This window comes from Colletotrichum aenigma (genome assembly GCF_013390185.1).
Source record: "Colletotrichum aenigma strain Cg56 chromosome Unknown KSG_Cg56_contig04, whole genome shotgun sequence".
NCBI lineage: Eukaryota > Fungi > Ascomycota > Sordariomycetes > Glomerellales > Glomerellaceae > Colletotrichum > Colletotrichum aenigma.
Window position 1 is genome coordinate 2165549 of NW_023500910.1, and position 18102 is coordinate 2183650.

General features: G+C 54.3%; 4 protein-coding genes across 4 annotated transcripts; 2 read left to right on the top strand and 2 right to left on the bottom strand.

Annotated features, from left to right (window-relative positions):
* Positions 1 to 721: 721 nt before the first annotated feature.
* On the bottom strand, positions 722 to 3227 carry CGCA056_v006467 (putative phosphoketolase; the record flags this gene model as incomplete). The annotated part of the gene is made up of 2 exons (XM_037321717.1): positions 722 to 1662; positions 1712 to 3227. 2 exons carry the CDS (start codon positions 3225 to 3227, stop codon positions 722 to 724), a joined length of 2457 nt encoding a protein of 818 aa, XP_037179839.1.
* Positions 3228 to 7518: 4291 nt separating this feature from the next.
* CGCA056_v006468 (uncharacterized protein) lies at positions 7519 to 7714 on the top strand (the record flags this gene model as incomplete). The annotated part of the gene is made up of 2 exons (XM_037321718.1): positions 7519 to 7529; positions 7597 to 7714. 2 exons carry the CDS (start codon positions 7519 to 7521, stop codon positions 7712 to 7714), a joined length of 129 nt encoding a protein of 42 aa, XP_037179838.1.
* A 3305-nt stretch (positions 7715 to 11019) lies between these two features.
* On the bottom strand, positions 11020 to 14783 carry UBP2 (Ubiquitin carboxyl-terminal hydrolase 2; the record flags this gene model as incomplete). The annotated part of the gene is made up of 4 exons (XM_037321719.1): positions 11020 to 12641; positions 12693 to 13092; positions 13151 to 14607; positions 14699 to 14783. 4 exons carry the CDS (start codon positions 14781 to 14783, stop codon positions 11020 to 11022), a joined length of 3564 nt encoding a protein of 1187 aa, XP_037179837.1.
* A 1642-nt stretch (positions 14784 to 16425) lies between these two features.
* CGCA056_v006470 (NADH-ubiquinone oxidoreductase 21.3 kDa subunit) lies at positions 16426 to 17220 on the top strand (the record flags this gene model as incomplete). Its single annotated transcript, XM_037321720.1, has 4 exons — positions 16426 to 16606; positions 16687 to 16806; positions 16878 to 17075; positions 17126 to 17220. The coding sequence occupies 4 exons, from the start codon at positions 16426 to 16428 to the stop codon at positions 17218 to 17220; spliced, it is 594 nt and encodes a 197-aa protein (XP_037178991.1).
* Positions 17221 to 18102: the final 882 nt, after the last annotated feature.

Genomic DNA, 18102 nt, shown 5'->3' on the forward strand with positions numbered 1-18102 from the left:
TCGGTGGTCTCGGGCCGACGAGCATGGTGGTTGGAGCGCTGCATTTTCAGGTAGAGGAACGATTATCACGATACGCCCACGTTGTACGAAAAAGGGGGGACGGGTGGCAACTTCTTTTGAGATTCCTTGCGTTCGAGCTGTTCTTTTTTGCGGGGTAACGGAGGTTCGTCTCTTCAGATGAACGCAACGCATGCGAACGTGCGTCTGGCATGCAGCTTTGCAGCCATGTTCCCCGTCTGTGCTTGAGTTGCGAGAGAGAGTTTGTACAGGCATCAAGGCGTCTGGAGTCGTTTTTCTTTTCGCCCCCCTCTCGAGCGCGCGAGCGCGCTCTAACGCTGCATTCAGAAACCTTTCCCTTTTTCTTGTTCACTCATAGCATTTCTTGTAATCGTGGCTTTGCTTAGATACCAGGTGTGTTTTTGGTCCCGTTAGTTTTGGGCTGTACGAAGACAAGATATCACTTTTTACAAGAGTTGGTGCCACTGTGCTGGCCACATGCTGCTGTTCATGGTATATGCATTGAAAGTGTGCGCAAGGTTGTTATCTAACAGAACTGTATGAATTTGTTTAGAGCACGTACACCACCAACCGCGTCGACCTTCGATCCAGAGCCTCAATTGAACCCGTCCCAACGCCAAAATCATGAAAACCCGCGTGAATCATCTCTCTCATCTACTCTATACGTGCGTGCTTGTCCTTCCGAGTCTATTTACCGACCAGTCTAGTTGGCGATTCTAGAGACAGTCTTCTCCCACAGGCCGTTGTGAGACCACTGCCAGTTCTTGAGGAACGGGGGGTCCATGCCCGTCTCGAAGGCCTCGTTGCGAGCGGCGATCTGCTGGTTGCGCAGCGTCTCGCGGGCGGCGGAGCCTCGGTTGTGCAGATGGGGCATGCGGTCGATGGCGTCCATGGCGAGGGAGAAGCGGTCCGTCTGGTTGCGGATGGCGAGCTCGAGGGGCGTGTCGATGTTGCCCTTCTCCTTGTAGCCGCGGACGTGCATGTTGATGGATCCGGGGCGCTTGTAGGTGAGGCGGTGGACGAGCCAGGGGTAGGAGTGGAAGTTGAAGATGACGGGCTTGTCGTCGGTGAAGAGCGAGACCCACTCGGCGTTGGTGAGGCCGTGGGGATGGTCCTCGTGGGAGATGAGCTTGAAGAGGTCGACGCAGTTGACGCAGCGGATCTTGAGCTCTGGGAAGTGCTGGAGGAGCAGATCGATGGCGGCGAGGGACTCGTGGGTCGAGATGTCTCCGCAAGAGGCCATGACAAGATCGGGTTCTTCGCCTTGGTCGGTGGAGAAATGGGGCCAGATTCCGATGCCCTTGGTGCAGTGCTCGACGGCCTTCTCCATGGAAAGATATTGCAAATGCTCCTGCTTGTCGGCAACGATGACGTTCACATAGTTGGATGAGGCGAGACAGTGGTCCATGGTGGACAGGAGGCAGTTGCCGTCGGGAGGAAGGTAGATGCGAACGACCTCGGGGCTCTTGTTGGCAACGACGTCGAGGAAACCTGGATCCTGGTGGGTGAAGCCGTTGTGGTCCTGGCGCCAAACGACGGCGGTCAGAAGGATGTTGAGGGAGGCGATCTTGTTACGCCATTCGACCTCGAGAGCCTTCTCGATCCACTTGCAGTGCTGGTTGACCATGGAATCGATGACGTGAACTGGAAGAGTCAGTACATTGTTGTTGAATTCTATGGGGCAGAGACTTACTGAATGGCTCGTAGCTGTTGAGCAGACCGTGACGGCCAGTCAAGATGTATCCCTCAAGCCAACCCTCGCAGGTGTGCTCGGAAAGCATCTCCATGACACGACCCTCAGGAGCAAGATTGCCGCCGTTGGCATCTTCCTCAAAGTACTCACCCATCCAGACCTTCTGGCCAGCCTCATAGACCTTTCCAAGCTTGTTGGACTCGGTCTCGTCAGGGCCGAAGAGACGGAAGCTGGTCTGGTTGAGAGCGATGACGTCCTTAAGGTAAGTGGCCATGTTGTTCATGCTAGCCGCGTTGGTAGCACCGGCCTTGTCGACCTTGATGGAGTAGTTCTTGAAGTCGGGAAGCTTCAGCGGCTTCCTGAGAACTCCTCCGTTGGCAACAGGGTTAGCGCTCATACGGCGCTGGCCCGTGGGGCAGAGGGCCTTGAGCTCGTCGGAGATCTTGCCGTCCTTGAAGATGCGCTCAGGCTCGTAGCTGCGCATCCACTTCTCCAAAATCTGGAGGTGCTCAGGATTGGAAGCGACGTTGGGGATAGGAACCTGATGGGCTCTCCAGTAACCCTCCATGTAGTTGTTGTCAATCTTGCGGGGACCGGTCCAGCCCTTGGGGCTGCGGAGCACGATCAAGGGCCACTTGGGGCGGAAGGCCTTGCCGGAATCGCGGGCCTGCTTCTGGTACTTGCGAATCTCGAGAACGCAGTGCTCCAGAGTGGCGGCCATGGCCTGGTGCATGGTGTTGACATCGTCACCCTCGACGAAGTATGGCTGCCAGCCGTAGCCGAGGAACAGGTTTTCGAGCTCCTTGTGTGAAATTCTGGCCAGGATGGTGGGGTTGTTGATCTTGTAGCCATTGAGATGCAGAACGGGGAGAACAGCACCGTCGACAATGGGGTTGAGGAACTTTGTGCTGTGCCAAGCAGTGGCCAGGGGACCGGTCTCAGCCTCACCATCGCCGACCATGGTCAGAGCGATGAGGCCGGGGTGATCGTAGACGGCGCCAAAGGCGTGGGAAACGGAGTAGCCGAGCTCTCCACCCTCGTGGATGGAGCCTGGGGTCTCCGGGGTGGCATGAGAGCCAATGCCGCCGGGGAATGAGAAGGACTTGAAGAACTTCTGCATGCCCTCCTCGTCCTCCGACTTTTCGGGGTAGACCTCGGAGTATACACCCTCGAGGTAGGACTGGGAGAGAACGGCCGGAGCGCCGTGGCCGGGGCCAGAGATGAAGATGGAATCGAGATCGTACTTCTTGATGAGGCGGTTGAAGTGCATCCAGGTGAAGATTTGGCCCGGAGCAGAACCGAAGTGGCCGAGTAACCTCAGCTTCAAGTGCTCAATCTTGAGGGGCTCCTTAAGGAGAGGGTTCTCCTTTAGGTAGATCATACCCAGAGACAGGTACAAGCTAGCCTTCCAGAAGTCATTGTACTTCTCAATCTCCTCCTGAGAAAGAGGCTCGCCCTTGACGGTTGACCGGGCTGGGCCATACGGGCTGATGGACTCGACCTCCGTGTCTGTCATTGTGGAGGTGGTGTGTGTGTAAGTGATGGTGTAGAAGAGTGTATGTTCAGGCCAAGATGCCTTAGAGGTGGTGGATTGGAAAAGAGGCAAGAAGAAGGACGTGGCTTGAGAGGGCTTGGTCTTTATACCTCTTGATCAAAGGTCAAGATGCCGGAGGAGAGACAAGGACGTGGACGAGTTGCGGCCGCTTTGCCCAGAAGCCGTTGGCGGGTTGGCAGCTCAGCCCAGGTTTGGAACTGATGCTTACACTCATGGTGCTGATCTCGGGTGGGAAGCAGGCGGCAAGCAGCGCAACGCAGGTCCGGGAGCTATCAGCCGATGTTGACGGACCTGACCAGGGTGGCAGGCGAAGGTTGCAGACGTTGGAGACAGGAGAGGCGAGCAAGGGGTTTACGAAAGTACGGGACAGGTACGTAGCCATCGAGACGGGCATTCGAGCGTTTCTGGAACGTGTCGTTGGGCCTGGAGAGAGTCCAACGGGTTGGCAACGTGGGGGGTGGTCCATGGACGTGGTGACATGGCCCATTGCAATCCTGGAGTCGTGGATGGAAGTGGTGCCGGTGGTGCTGGAGGTGGTAGCATTTTCTGGGCACTCCGGAAAGTGCCTATGACAGGCCGGGGCCGGGGTTTCTGGAGAGGTGACTAGGCGCAAATGCAGGTGAGCTGAGGAATTTTTGGGTTTTCGGTGCATATCTTTGGCTGTTGAAGGTTGATCTCTGGGTGGTTCTGCGTGGGGAGGCAGAGGGAAAAAAGGTGGTCTGATTTTCTGAAAGCGACTCGACTGCGGCCACGGCGCCCACCGACATGTAGCCGACGTCACCTTACGCCCCACGCAGCTGACTTTTGCTTCTTGACCGCGTCATTGCACTTGTCCTTCTTGCCTATTCGTTTTCTCTAGATGGAAAAGTACGGTTTTGATAGACTCTCTGCCGTGTTGCGTGCATCGGGGGCAGTCTGTCGTGGTCGGATGAAGCGGGTGTTGTGTTGGGGTGAGGTTGAGGTGGTACATGGCCGTTACGGCGACGCTAGGGCCTTTACGGTGCTGGACGGTGAGCGGTGGACGGTGAGCGCGCCGGGCAAGGTGAGAGCGAGGAGACGGCCAGGTGAGACGGTCCGGGCAACTGCTCGTCCGGACCGGCTGGGCTGCCCATGGATACGTAAAAGTCTCAACTGCGAGAGGGAAAGAGCTGGGCAGTGAGACATGGCTGGAAGAGGCAAGAACTCAAGGAAGGTGCACCTACCTCAGGCAGTGACGGGTGAGGCATCGGGCCTTCCTCAAGATCCGTGACGGGGCCGGACCTTCCTGTGACACCAGCGAGTTCCTTCTATGTCTTCTGTGAGGCCATTGCTATCCTCATGCACGCACATCATCTTCTCGGGAGGCTCTGTTCGAGCGGCCGGGCTCACCGTCTCGTAGCTGCTTCGTTACACCAACAACCAGCCAAGGCCAATCCCAACCCTGCCGCACCCAGACACTAGGAAATGGCCTTTCCCTTTCGACACCCTAACCTCCATCGTCTTCGCCGAATGGTCTCACTACCTAATCGTCGGGAATGAGATGGTCAGCTTCCAGGACTACGGGAAATCGCCAGATACGATTCCGCCCTTGGCGTGGCATTGAAGCAGATGGCCTCGGCAAAATGTCTCCCTACCATCACGGCACTGTGGCCTCGTCCTGCCGAGAAAACAGCAGAATTCTCTTCCCTCGCCGCACGCAGAGCCTCCGTTGCCTCGCGCCTTCCAGAGCCAAGACCTGCCGTTTTGCCATCTCGGTCCGTTTATCCAACCCGTGGTCTGCTGCTGCGTTCCCCCAGCAGATACCAGACTACAGCAGGCCACTGATTCAGTGTCGGGCATCATCCACCACCAACAAGCATCGCCATCCGCAATACTGCCATCAATGATAGCAGAGCGGAGCTGGAAATGGCAAGATGAATGTCAAAACAAGGTCCTTGTCCGTCCTCGAGCAAGGATGGCAGACCAGGGCATCGATCAGCCAACGGTCGACCAACCCATCTCGTTCTCGATGTCAACCAAGCAAAGACAAGGCACGCGGCAATGTCCCGCCCGCTCCAAAGAGGTGTCTTGGCCATGCCCCGAAAGCTATGCCAAATGGGCCAAAACCACGCCGGTCTGCCTCAGTCGTGTACCTGCTGGCGGCCGGCCTGTTGCGGACGACAGACAACAGCACCAGCGGAAGCCGGCCGGCTCCTCGCCCAAATTCAAAAGCAGCTGATTCCAAAGGCAGTCTGGATCGTGTGCCTGCACGCAGATCATGGCACAGCTGCCTCCACTCGTCTGCCCTAAACCTGGCAGCCTGCAGTGGCGCCCCTGCTCACCCTGACAGCTTTCCACAGACCCCGCCGAGTGTCAATCCTGCAGACATCACCCCACCATGCATTTTACGAGCGGAAGCTAGGACCCCAGCCCCGACGCGACGGAGAGCTTGGAGCTTGGAGCCAGTCAAAGCTAGTGGCCTGAATCGAGACTCAAAAATCGTACTTTACGGAAGTTCTGCAAGTCTCCCTTTTCCCTCCCTCACCGTCGTTCCTATGCCCACGGCTCTTTCGTCCATTCCTCTCCTGGCGTCGGCGACAAGACTATCATGATCCTTGGAACAACCGTGGCGAATGAATGCAGAAAACCGCAACGCTCGGCAAGCCAGTCATTGTGTAAGACATCGCCCACAGAGGGGTAACGGCCTTGGCGAAACAGTCCAAAACGACAGGAAGCTCTCCAGGCGAGGAGGACGCTGCGTTCGGCTTGCTGTCTGACCACGGTTGCCCGTTGAAGGATTGGACGAGATTGGGGCCTCCCAACTAGGCCTTCTTGCCGCTCGAAACAGCTGCATGAGAGCAGGAAAGCGTACAGGTCACAAATGATAAAATAAAAAGATTGAGGCCGCTTGGAAGGAATCCATCTTGCCAATACAAGCAACGGGCAGGATGTGGTGCGGTTGCATCACGCCGCAGGGCTGCTGGATAAGGGTCCACGAGGGACAATGAGAGCAACAACAATCAGAGAAGGCCTTCGACGACTGCAATTTTTCGGCTGCCATCTTCGAGGCCTCCTCATAGCATTGCTTTACGACCTCCCATGGCACGGATGTGGATTCTGGACTGTCATCCGAATCATTCATCGCCCATTGTGCACTAAGCTGTCTGATCCCGTTGGCATTTTCGTCCAAGTCAACGGCTGACAACATCCGGTCCCCCGCAGATGTTGCGAAAACCGGTCATTTCACGCATTCCGCATTCTCGGAGCACAAGAGGTTCCGGTTCGCTCGGGTCTGTCGGACGAAGGACCTTCTCCAGAAGCCTTTCGGCGGTGGAGTTTCAGAATTCGATGTTCTGAGGAATGCATTCTGGGCAGCTGTGCCGCAAGCATTTCGCATGCGGGTCGCCAAGTGCGGGCCCGAAGCGGCCAGGGGTTCCCAGAGCTCGTGGTGGGGTTGGCGGGGGATCAGCCGTCAGCAAGCGGGAGCTAACGATTCCAAGCCAGCGTTCAGGGGACTGGTGCTTCGGAGGTTGGACGCCGTCGCTCAGTTGTTCGGCCGAACTGGAGGCCACCGACAAGCAAGCGAGTTGCGACATACACTTGCCTGCCGAAACTGCGAAACAACCGAGCAATAGCCTCAAACGAATGGTAGGCGCGGGAAACCGCAGCAAATCGTGAACTTGAACTCTGCAGCGCTGAGCAATCCGGAGCTTTCGCTTCTTACCCCGCCAATACCAACAACGGTGATCCTAGGCGGCTGAAGCCTCTCGGTGACCTAAGCATGGTCACTTCCACGGCTACATACCTACAGACAAACAAACTTCTATGGTTTGGTCCCGAACTGACAGATCAATAGCTTCCTTCCATTCGAGATTGCTACCCCTGGAACCGTGTCCCACCATCCGCGTGCCTCATCCGCACACTTCATCCGACAAACACCTGAGCCACACATTCTCAACCTTCGTGAACTATCACACTAAGGAACTATCAAACACCATCCATTTATCCGGAGGCACAATGCCGCGTGACAAGCAGCGAGCACCCTCATGAGCCGTCCGAGCCATGGCTGTGCTCCATTTAGATTGGTCCCCAAAATCGTCGCACTCCCGCATCATGGTGGCCTGACGTCACGCCCCCGCCGATCAATGTTCTCCTCTACCGATCTCCAGCTATTCGATGCTATCTGATGGACATATAAGCTTTCCCATGCCACTGCCCCCTTTCCTCCAGACGACGGACGACAGAACTTTCTCCCGCTCTTGCCTCCTGCGGCTATCACATCAGCGATCATCATATGAAAATCAGGTATGGCCCTCACGACGGACAGTGAGAAATGACAGCTCAGCGCTGATATGATATGATGTTGCCACAGACCCAAATACAACATGGCATCCTACCCAAGCCACAAGCCTCAGACCCCGCAACCTCCCCCGCCCATCCCCATCAACGACGGGGACGACGACCAGGGTGGTGCGACGAGAGACTACTGAAGAACGAAGAATGAGAAATTGCACAATAAACGGACACATCTGTACAATATTTGGAAGGATTACGGGGGATTTCATGTCGCATATGGTGGAAACGCACACGTACAAGCGGTGTCTCGAGGGCGCGTCCCAAGCAGACTTGACATCAGCGCCAAGGAGTGATGATTTATTTCGCCCAGATACATACCATTTAACCCAAACTGCTGTATTTGAATGTGACTGTTGTTTCTCAGCAGACAGCCAGCGCACTAAAGCTGAGCCGTTCCCCTCCAGAGCCATTCTGACTCGTCTCGTCTCCTCTCGTCGTGGGCGCCCCCAAACCCCGCACACCCTATCGTCCCAGAAACCCGGACTGACATACGCCTCATCCCGAGATCAGACCATGACCTCGACCGGCTGAAATCCTACGTGCTTGGATGTGACGATCACATGTAGCGCAGTTCCTTCTGCCCTGCGACCAAGGCCCCCGCAGCCTGATCTCGCAGGTTGACTTGTCTTCGGCACCAAAGCATGGGCGCAGAGTTGTTTCGATCTTGCAGTGAGAGGCCAGCTGAATCTCGCAGATGACAGCCCGTTGCTTGATCTTGCAGTCTAGCCTAGCACTCAACTTGATCTCGCAGGTGTCTTGGCCTGAATCTTGCACCGGAAAGTAGTGCCGAAGACGGTGTTACTAAGTAACCCTCGGTGATCTGATACCTGGTCCTTGGGTTTGGGGGCTAGATCTGTGGACGCACTTCGGCAATGAGGCCGGCAAGTAATTCCGACAGAGAGGAGGAGGGGGGAATGGAGGTTATTTTTGGAGTTGGTCTCGTGGTGTGATATTTGATGTTGGGGCGGTTTGGTTGTTACTAAGTCATCCACATCTCTGGGGGTGTTCGTGCTAGGGACAGCATCCATTCACAGTATGTTTCATGTTTATAGCTCTTCGTTGCTCGCTACATTCGAAATGATCCATCCTGAATTGGCCTGACGAGATGAAGTTCCAGGCCAGAAAGACGGGAGGGAAAGGGTATAAAAGTCCTGCTTCAACATACCCATGATTGCTCTTTACAATGGGTATGCAGTACGTGCCGGATAATGTTTTACTCTCTGTATTGAATCTAAATCCCTGGGTGCTGTTTTGTAGTTGCCATACCAAGTATGGGTATATTTATGTTGTCGTAGCCAACGGTTGCCGTTTCCACTCATCATCCAGTGATTATTTCACAGACGTATTCGTCGTCCGTATTCCCGCATGGGTGCCCGCTCCTACACAGCGAAGTCTTGAAGTGCGGGTCTATTTTCCATGCTCCCCATGTTAATGGTTGCAGAAGACCTGGTCGCATACGGCAGAGGTTCTTCTCATTTGTTTGCGGCTGCCAACTCTGAAGTACAGGGCCGCTGCTTTATTTCTACCGCAAGCCTGCTGGTGTCAGGGAGATCTACCTGAATATTTGAGTCGATCTTGAGGAAAGTCTTGCGTAGTTGAGGAGTGCAGTGAGACTGCCGGGGCTTGCTTCAAATCAAGGCGTTCTAAAGTGCGACTTGAAAGAGCTCATCATTTGTAAGACTGTTTCGATTTGCTTTAAAGGACAATATTTGATCACTTTGGCTAACCCTGTCGTCATCTGTGTATTGAACAAGCAATAAGCAGTAAACCACACGAACAAGTGCCTATTCTGCATGATCCAGGCTTCAGATGTCGAAGCGCTGATATTCAACGTTCTTCTTACACCGACCATAGTCCTCTTCATGTCCACGAATTGATTTGGATAGATTACCTAAGTTGTCACAGAGTCGATGTCTTGGCCCTAGTGCGGCATGTTTTATACTACGGACATCTTGGTAAATGAGGTGGCCCTGAAAAGATCATTTTCCTGATGAAACCTTTAAATATAATCAGCTATCAGGCCGTACGGCAACAATTCTATCACATTTGCAGATTGCTTAATTATCAGCCAATAATAAATACATCGCCTATTTCCAGCGTCCGCACCTCTCGGGGTCAAAAAGCTTGTTAAAGTAGCCCGAAGCAAAAGAACATGCCCCCTCACGGGATTGAACCGTGGACCTTCTCATAGTTCGCAACGATACGAGTGAGACGCTCTACCACTGAGCCAAAGGGGCGTGTTGAAGATGCTGGTTGGACGGGAAAGGCGTGAGACATCTCCACAGTGGCTGGCGACGACGATGGTGTGGATATCAAAGTTGGCGCCGTGTGTGGATAGAGGGCTCGGGGCGCGGAGCAAGCGGGTACGGAGCGGGGGTCTGGGGCTGGAAGCTCACAACGCTGCGAACGAAGCCAGGCGACGGAGACGTCGGAGATTCGTCGTCGTCGTCTATCGATATCGTCGTCTATCGATATCGTCGTCTATCGTCGTCTATCGTCGTCTTCGTCTATCGTCATTATCCTTATTATCACTCCTGTCGTTCTCGCTATCACTACGGGTCATAGGGGGTACTGCCCGGATAGCCATCTAACACTGCCCGGGTTGCAAAACTCTCCTCATCAATCGGACGAACCTGCAAGGACCTCATCATCAGACATTGGACACAACACGACGAGCGTAAGCGCACAATGCGGTGATGCTGTCTAATCTCTGGGTATTGAGCTGCAAATGCTATGCTGCGAGCAGTAATCATGCTGCTACCAATTCTTTCGCCATCCATGCTTGGTGAAGTAAGCAAGACCACTAAGTAAACCCAAATAATGAACTGACGCCCGTAAACCTTCGTCATAATGCATCTAGCTATGGAATTGACGTTTGAGACCAGACACTAACGTCTCAATCCATACCCAGTACTCTCGCCGCTCATGTACGTCTTCGCTTTCTTCTGTTTCGAAGCGCCGGGTTCAGGTGCTTCTCTTTTATTCCTCAACGCCGTAAACCTCGAATCGTGATCTAGAGTCGGGTTCTTCTTTTGACGCTGACACGTGGTTTTGAAGAACTTGCCGCGTTCTCATCTGTGCAGTCCGCTTGCCTTTTTCTAGAACGAGTGACGGACCGAGTAACTCGTCTCTTAATCAAGGTGGAATCGCTGTAGCGCCTTTCGCGTTTGAGGGATGGCTTGTGAGATTCAGCATTGCGTGTACGGCGACGCGAGTAACTGCTCATCCCCTTACCTGTCTCATCACCGTCCCTCTCCTTGGCGTCTGTCATTGGCGTTCCCTGTCGTTGGCATCCCCTGTCGTTGGCTGGCGTCTCTGTCGTTGACGTTCCCTGTCGTTGGCGTCCCCTGTCGTTGGCGTCCCTGTCAAAGGCGGCGTCGGTCACAACACCATTATCCTCAGCTGCGACAGAGCTGTCCTCTGCAACACAGACGCCCCACTAGGTTCGACCGGTCTCCGAGGGCAGGACATGTACATCAATCAGATCGATGTCGCCATCTGCGTCCAAGTTGCGCTTCGGAACTTTGACCAAGTCGAGCTTCTTGTCATCGACGTAGCACAGGTAGTATGGATCGCCGTTACTGTTGAGAAGCTCCAGAACCTTCTCGGTGCTAGCGTTCTCTGTAACCGTACGATCGTTGTACTTGCGCCAGATGTTGTCTTCAAAGTCGTGAATCCATACCCAGTAGTGCCCCGCATTCAGCTGTCCGCTGTGACAAATGACCGCTTGCAAACGATATAACTGCTTTCGCGTTTGGAAAAGTGCATCATGTTCAGTCGAGCGCGCCTTCATTTCTTCTTCACGCATGCTCTTTATTTTCTGGCGAGCTTCCGCCAAAGCTCCAACCGGGGCGTCAACTTTCTCAAGCATTGAGTCTGGGGGTGAGGCGTAGGCTGGGAATACGAGTTCCTCCCCAGCAAAACTGAGCGATGTTGTAGGTTCGTCGGTCAAGACCGACTTTTCGTCTTCTGGCTTGTCGACGCGAACGAAGCCGTCGATGAACTTATCCATAAGCTCTGGGTTATCGGCAGAAGTCTTTGCGTTGTTGCTCAGTTGGTCGAGACGCTCCTGGATGACCCATCCTTTTTGCTTGAGTTTGAGGGCATCCGGGTCTCCAGCCGCATCCATGTGTTTGTCCAAGCAGAGCGTTTCGGATACTTGGACAGGGTTCATATTCTTCCGGCCGTCGTTTTTCGTCCTCTGAATGAGTACATGCAAGATCGGCGGAAGCCTCTTGATGGAGGTGAATCGCATGATGTCATGTCCGTCGGTAGTAGCGACCCGCTGGACGTTGAAGTTCCGATCAAGGCCTTGCTCAATAGTGCTGGGTCCTCCCTCCGCAGGGTACGCTGTTATCGCACGTTCCAAGATGGACTCTGCGGTAAACTTTTCTTGATTGGGCATCTTTGTGTGGTTGGCCAGTTCGACGTAGAACGTGTTCATGATTGGCTCCCACTGGATTTCGTTGGAGTCGGTCTCGGTGGGTTTGATTGCTGCTTGCAGACGGTTGATGATGCTACCCATGACTTCTTCGACGTCTTGCTGGTCGGTGCCAGAAGAACGCTTCTGGGTTTCGAGGGCTTTGAGAACTCTTTCCTCGACCGAAGGTGCGGGTGCATCAACCATCTGCACATCCTTTTCATCCGAGTCGCTTGGAGGTACAGGGTGCTCAGAGATGAAATTTACGTCCATGTTGTCCTCATGTACGGCATTCTTATCTTGGTCGGCGTCCAGACTGACCAGCGTCTGTGAGCTCACACTGCTTGCAGAGCCTGAGACAGGGTCTACAGTGATGTTGACCATGTTTGCGTCTGGTAAGGGCCCGACGTGTTCCACGGTCTTTGCGGGAGGTACTGGAGCAGGACGTGCCGGGAGTGGCGGGGGCAAAGGGAACTGTGCGCCCATAACCTCTTGCGTCTTCGGACCCTCCTCCGCGTTCGACTGCTTCTTGATCTCAATCGTGGGTAGGAGCACTGCGTTGGCAAGACGTTGCGACGGACGGATAGCTGTTTCTTTGGTTTTGTCGAGATCCTCCAACAGCTTGCTAAGTTCTTCGACGACTGAGGAAAATTAGCATGGGACTCGGGGATAATCGTTAGCTGATAGCTCACATATTCTTGCAATTACCGCTTCAGCCTGCTCGACCGGGAGTTTGTTTCCTCCAATTCGTCTCATCGTGACCTCGGACTCATCTTGACCAAGCTGGTAGTCTGCGTATTGAGCAAGCAGCGTCCTGAGAGGCACAACCGTTCTCAGGTATTGTAAAATACTGTTGAGATAGCATGTGTTACCAATGTTTTCAAGCCCAGCAGGCAGGTCAAGACGAGGCTTGGTCTCTTCAGACGCTGTGGCCAACCCAGAGGTCGAGTTGATTTTCGCTGAGCTTCCCGCATCACTTCTCCAGCTAAGAACTGTCTGGTGCAGCATGTCGCTCTTTCTATCATTGGCAATGGCCTCCAAAGCGTTCAGCGCCTGGTCGATGACTGGCTTGTTCCCGGCATTGTTAGTGACCTAGGAAAGAGATGTTAGTCGCAGTAGCACGGCGGGGCTCTCGTCTCGTTCAACACACCTTAACCTCACTCATGGCGCGAATACTATCATCTGGCCACTCCTTTTCTGTCTCAAGAATTCGATAAGCTGTGGAAATGTCCATCGGCCCAGTGGTCTGGAGGAGAATCCTGTCGCTGGATCTATGGCGCCCGATGACTTGCATCATCTCTCGCGCGAAATCGGCTTGGGAGGGAGAGTGCTCAATCTTCCTATTGTATGCAGAAATAACCTCGTCATCAGACGCAGTGTACTGCAGGCTGAAGAACGAGTATGCCTGTTGCTGGAGCTCATCCACTGCTCCATTATTCCCACTAGGCGTCCTCTCCACCAGCGTGAGCTCCTGCACTGCCTGTGTTTGAAACTCATCGTCAGCATGTTCCTGGGCAATGTCGCGAAGTGCCGCCACGTAGTCTGCTCGACGTTGCTCGCATAAGACAGACTGCCGTTTGTAGGCGTAGACGATGAGGGCCCTGTCGAAGTCTGGCAACACGCCGAGTATTCGATGAGCCTCGAGAGCTGTCGAAGTGGTTTTGTTCCGTGGATAGTCAAAGCATTGCAACTCCTTTGAAAGACGGTTTCCAGCAGCAGCTCGTGATTCACCTGTCCTTCCACTGCGAACGATCAGGCTCTCTGTTTCAGCCTGCATGTCCTCGATGAACGCCCGAAGAGTGCTAATCTTTGTTGGTGTGCCGGGCGTACCAGGCTCCAACTTGGGTGGGATAAAGTAAGGCTCCGGGACCTCGTCCTTTTCGAGCGTCTCCTCCGAAAACCGAATCGCCCTGAAAATAACATAACATTCTTCTCCGAACACGACATGGAACCGCTTGTTACGTTGCGAAATATTGCGGGGATTCGGTTTGTCTAGTAAATCTCGCAGGTATGTGTTAAGAGTGGAGGGCGCGCTAGTACACCAGTCGTCTCTGGCGTCTGCGAAGCGGTCCGGGGACTCCTTCCGAGCATTTGCCAAGTTGTCGAGAATTCGTTGCTGATCGGTCAGGAGCTGGACCCATTCCCGCTTCAGACGAGGACGCGATATCTCGGCTGTAACCTGGAATGTACAACGAGGGGCCGAGCACGCAAAGTGCTCTACGGCAATGAGAGACTCTTTGATCAGAGGGTGGTACTCGGAGGTGTAGTCCTGGTGCTGAGATGGCTGTCGGACATTGACCAGATGATGCAGGTAAAAGTCTGTGTCTTCTAGGGGAAAGTGGAGGGGTGCGGGCTGGCAGAGTTGAACCAGTTGGTCAGGGTCCCAAGCTCTCCTGATGAGGAAATGGAAGTCGCATGTAGTGCAGACGCAGGAGAGAACACCAGGATTCGCGGCGTCGGCGGTACTCTGGTTGCCAACAAGCACGAGTGTGTGGGATGCATCCTTGCGGCTGCAACGGGCATTCGGATCCCATTGGATATTAGTGAATGAGCCGACGTCGAGCTCAGAGTTGAGAATGTCATGAACCCATCTGGGGGCGAGACGGCCTGCCGGGCGGTTAGTCCAACTGAAGCCTATCCAATTTCTCGGATGTCATAGAGAACACCGACAACCCGAGAGGCGCACCAACAGACATACCCGACTTGCCAACCATCCCCTCCTTGACCTGTGGCGCGCGGCCCTCCCAGTGCTGCGTCATGGGCGGCGAATCTGGGGGAGACATGATGGCGTAGCTGTCTGTCGCGACCATATTGCCGTCAGGACAGCTCCGAGCGTCTTTGTAACTCTGTTATAGTGGCCTAATCCCGTTGTCCGTAACGATGGTCTCGGTCGTGTCGGATTTTCTTTAGATGTGCTCGCCTTGATCGGTTCGTTCGTTCGTGGAGGAGGGGTTGATCACAGCGGGTCACTACGCACCAGGTGAGGTCAGTACCCAGAAACAGCGAGCGACCATTGGCAGGCGCGCGATGCGAGAGTGAGAAAACATACATGACTCAACAGTGCCCTGTTCTGTTGATATGTGTCGTGTTGTCGTGTGTGGTGACAGGTCGTCGCCGGCTAGGTACAAACGAAGCGGTTGTCCGTTTGCTGTCGAGAAGCGGGCGACAGCAGCGGCGACACGAGGTGGACGCTGCTTTCTGGGGCACCGCAAGGGACAGACAGATGGAGGTCGTAAAGGCGGGTATCTAAATGCAAGGACAAACACCAAATGCCCTGATAGAAGTTGATGTCGAAAGCTGTCCCATCGGCACCATTACGACAGCTTTCATGCACTGCGTCAAGGACAGGGAATGGCAGGCCTTAAGCTACCAATGCGCCGGCTTCTAGAAGGCGGTACCTTCCTCCAATGACCTGGTGAGGCAAAGGTGGGCAGTGGCGGGGGACCGAGACGTGGACAGGCTGACGCAGGGCAGCTGGCAGCCTCGCACAGCACACTGGGCGCCGGGGCAGTTTTAGAGCGGCCCGTGGGCACACTAGCGCTGGTGCAGCTGGGTGCTTAGGTAGGTAGGTAGCAGAGGTAGTTTGGAGCTCGGCATCTGTTAATGCTTTCCTATTGAGGCAGGGCCAACCTTGTTCCCCTCTCCCCCAGGCCACCTATTTTTCCTATGCTAGAGCGACTACTCTTCCTATATGCCCGCTGTTATCGTTGCTGCTCTCGTTGCTGCTCTCGTTGCTGCTCTCGTTGCTGCTATCGTTGCTACTGTTGTTGCTATTATCGCTGTCTACTTATCGTCGTCGTCCTTATAAAAGTCACCTAGTACACAGGAAATGTAGTCGCCCATACACAGGAAAACTAGCCGATCTTCTCTCCCCAACTGGGTGGGAGGATCTTTAGGTGCGCCGCGATGTTCCGTGTGGTTAGAATCACATGGAATGCAAGGATGTGGCATCAGAGGGGAGACGAGAGATTACCACGTGATACAACACGTGACAGAAGCTTATTTCCTCTGACTGAGCTGAATATGTGCCTGGCTTAGTCACCCAAGCCCGAGCTGAGCCAACGAACCAAGCTATTGACAATCTTTAGAAGAAGACAGCTGCATTGCCTGCCAAATGCTTAAACACATCGCGAAAGAAAAAAAAACTAGAACGTACAAGTACTTGGGACGTATACGGAAGCAATTGATGCCTTGCGCCTCCTGCCGACTTTCACCGAGCTTGGCTGTTCTCTATTTGCTCTTAAAGTTGACCATCCCCTGCTGTATGATTGGCTCCTCACCGAACCAGACCACGTGACTGTCCCGCCGGAAGCTCCACATCGTCCGTGGAGCTTCAACCCGACCTCAAACTTCCGCAACATCCCTCACCAATCCTTCGTTTCTTCCAATTGAACCTCTGGCCCGCGGAGTGCCCCCGAATCCACCATGGCCGGCGACCACGACGACACGTACCATCCCAAGGATGCCATCAAGACCGCCATCAAGTCCAGCGTCGCTCTTGGCGGTGCCGGTTTCTTCTTGGCCGCCATCACCAACGCTCTTCAGAAGCAGAATGTCGGCGCGATGTCCGTCTTCACCCGCAGCGGAGGCATCATTGCCGTCATGAGTACGTCAAACGAACATACGAGGGTTGCGAGGGGGTGTCTAAATGGGAACGTGTGTGGGCTGACGGAGACACTCGAACAGCTCTCGGCGGCGGCGCGTACGGCTTCACCCAGACTGCCATGGCCAACCTGAGGGAAAAGGACGATGCGTGGAACAGCGCAACCGCCGGTTTCTTCGCCGGTTCTATCCTTGGATTGACGAGTACGGACACCTGCCCCAGGCGCTTGACGCTGCATTTGGATTATGGTAATCATACTTACGCTGCACCACAGCCAAGAGAATGCCCATCGTGCTCGGCCTCGGCGCCGGCTTCGCCGCCTGGCAGGGAGTCTTCGCCCTCACCGGAGGACGCCTCTGGATCAACCGGGCCGACAGACCAGACGAGGAGGAGTTTGACAGCAAGATGGCCATGCGCGCGGCTAGGCGACGCCCGATCGAGGAGACGATTGCAGAGATTGGCGAGGGCAGAGGTGCGCAACCCAACACCCCGTCCATCCGCCCAGAGACTGACACGATACAGGAATCCGCCCACCCGGTTACGAGGAGCGCAGACGCGAAAGGCTCAAGGAGAAGTACGGAGTCGAGATCAACCCCGTCAAGGCGACAGTCGAGTAAAGAAGAAAAAAACCTACCCCACCGTTACCACCACAACAACGAAACCACCAAACCCGCCAAAGCGAGGCATGCTTTTTTTTCTTCCCCGTTTGTACATACACAGGCCCGCGAGAGAAAAACTGTGGGCACGAGAAGAGGAGTCTCATCGGCTAGAGGAATGGAAACTGTATTATTTGTTCCAATGCTCTCTCTGAGCTTTTCGCTGCGCGTAGCCTCTCCGCGTGATGTGTGCCTGTCTCTAACGACGCACCCGCCCCATCGCGTCATAACAAATGGTACGTTACTAACAGCACTGCTTTTGCCGCTCCGTCGTATGATGATACTCTAGCTTCAGAGGCTGTTTATGAATTTTTTTATGATTCGAAACATCACCGTTCTATCATTTGTCTGATTTACCTTGTGGTTACCTATTTCAGTCGGTCTTTACGTCTCTTGGCGGTTGCTAACTACGCCAAGCCAGGTCTCCCGCGAAGCCAAATGCCATGGTGTGCACGCAGGTGCTTGTCTCCCATCACGATGTGAGCCTCCCCCACTGCACCACTGCTTCCCCTCTCTCCATGATGATACAGTAGCTTCAGAGGCTGTTTATGATCAAATATGATTCGACCCATCACCGTTCTATCATTTGTCTGATTTGGATTTCTCACCCCGGCCATGACTGCAACTCTTTGCCTCCATCTGTAGCTAACAGCATCGGCCCAGACCTTCCCCAACCGGGCAATCGTAGCCCCCGGCAAGTTCTGTCGACATCACCGTAATGTAAGCCAGCCTTCGCCTCCTATATTGCTCCCTTCCATGATGATACATTAGCTTCAGAGGCTGTTTATGAAAATCTTTTATGATTCGACCTTTCACCGTTCTATCATTTGTCTGATCCCAATA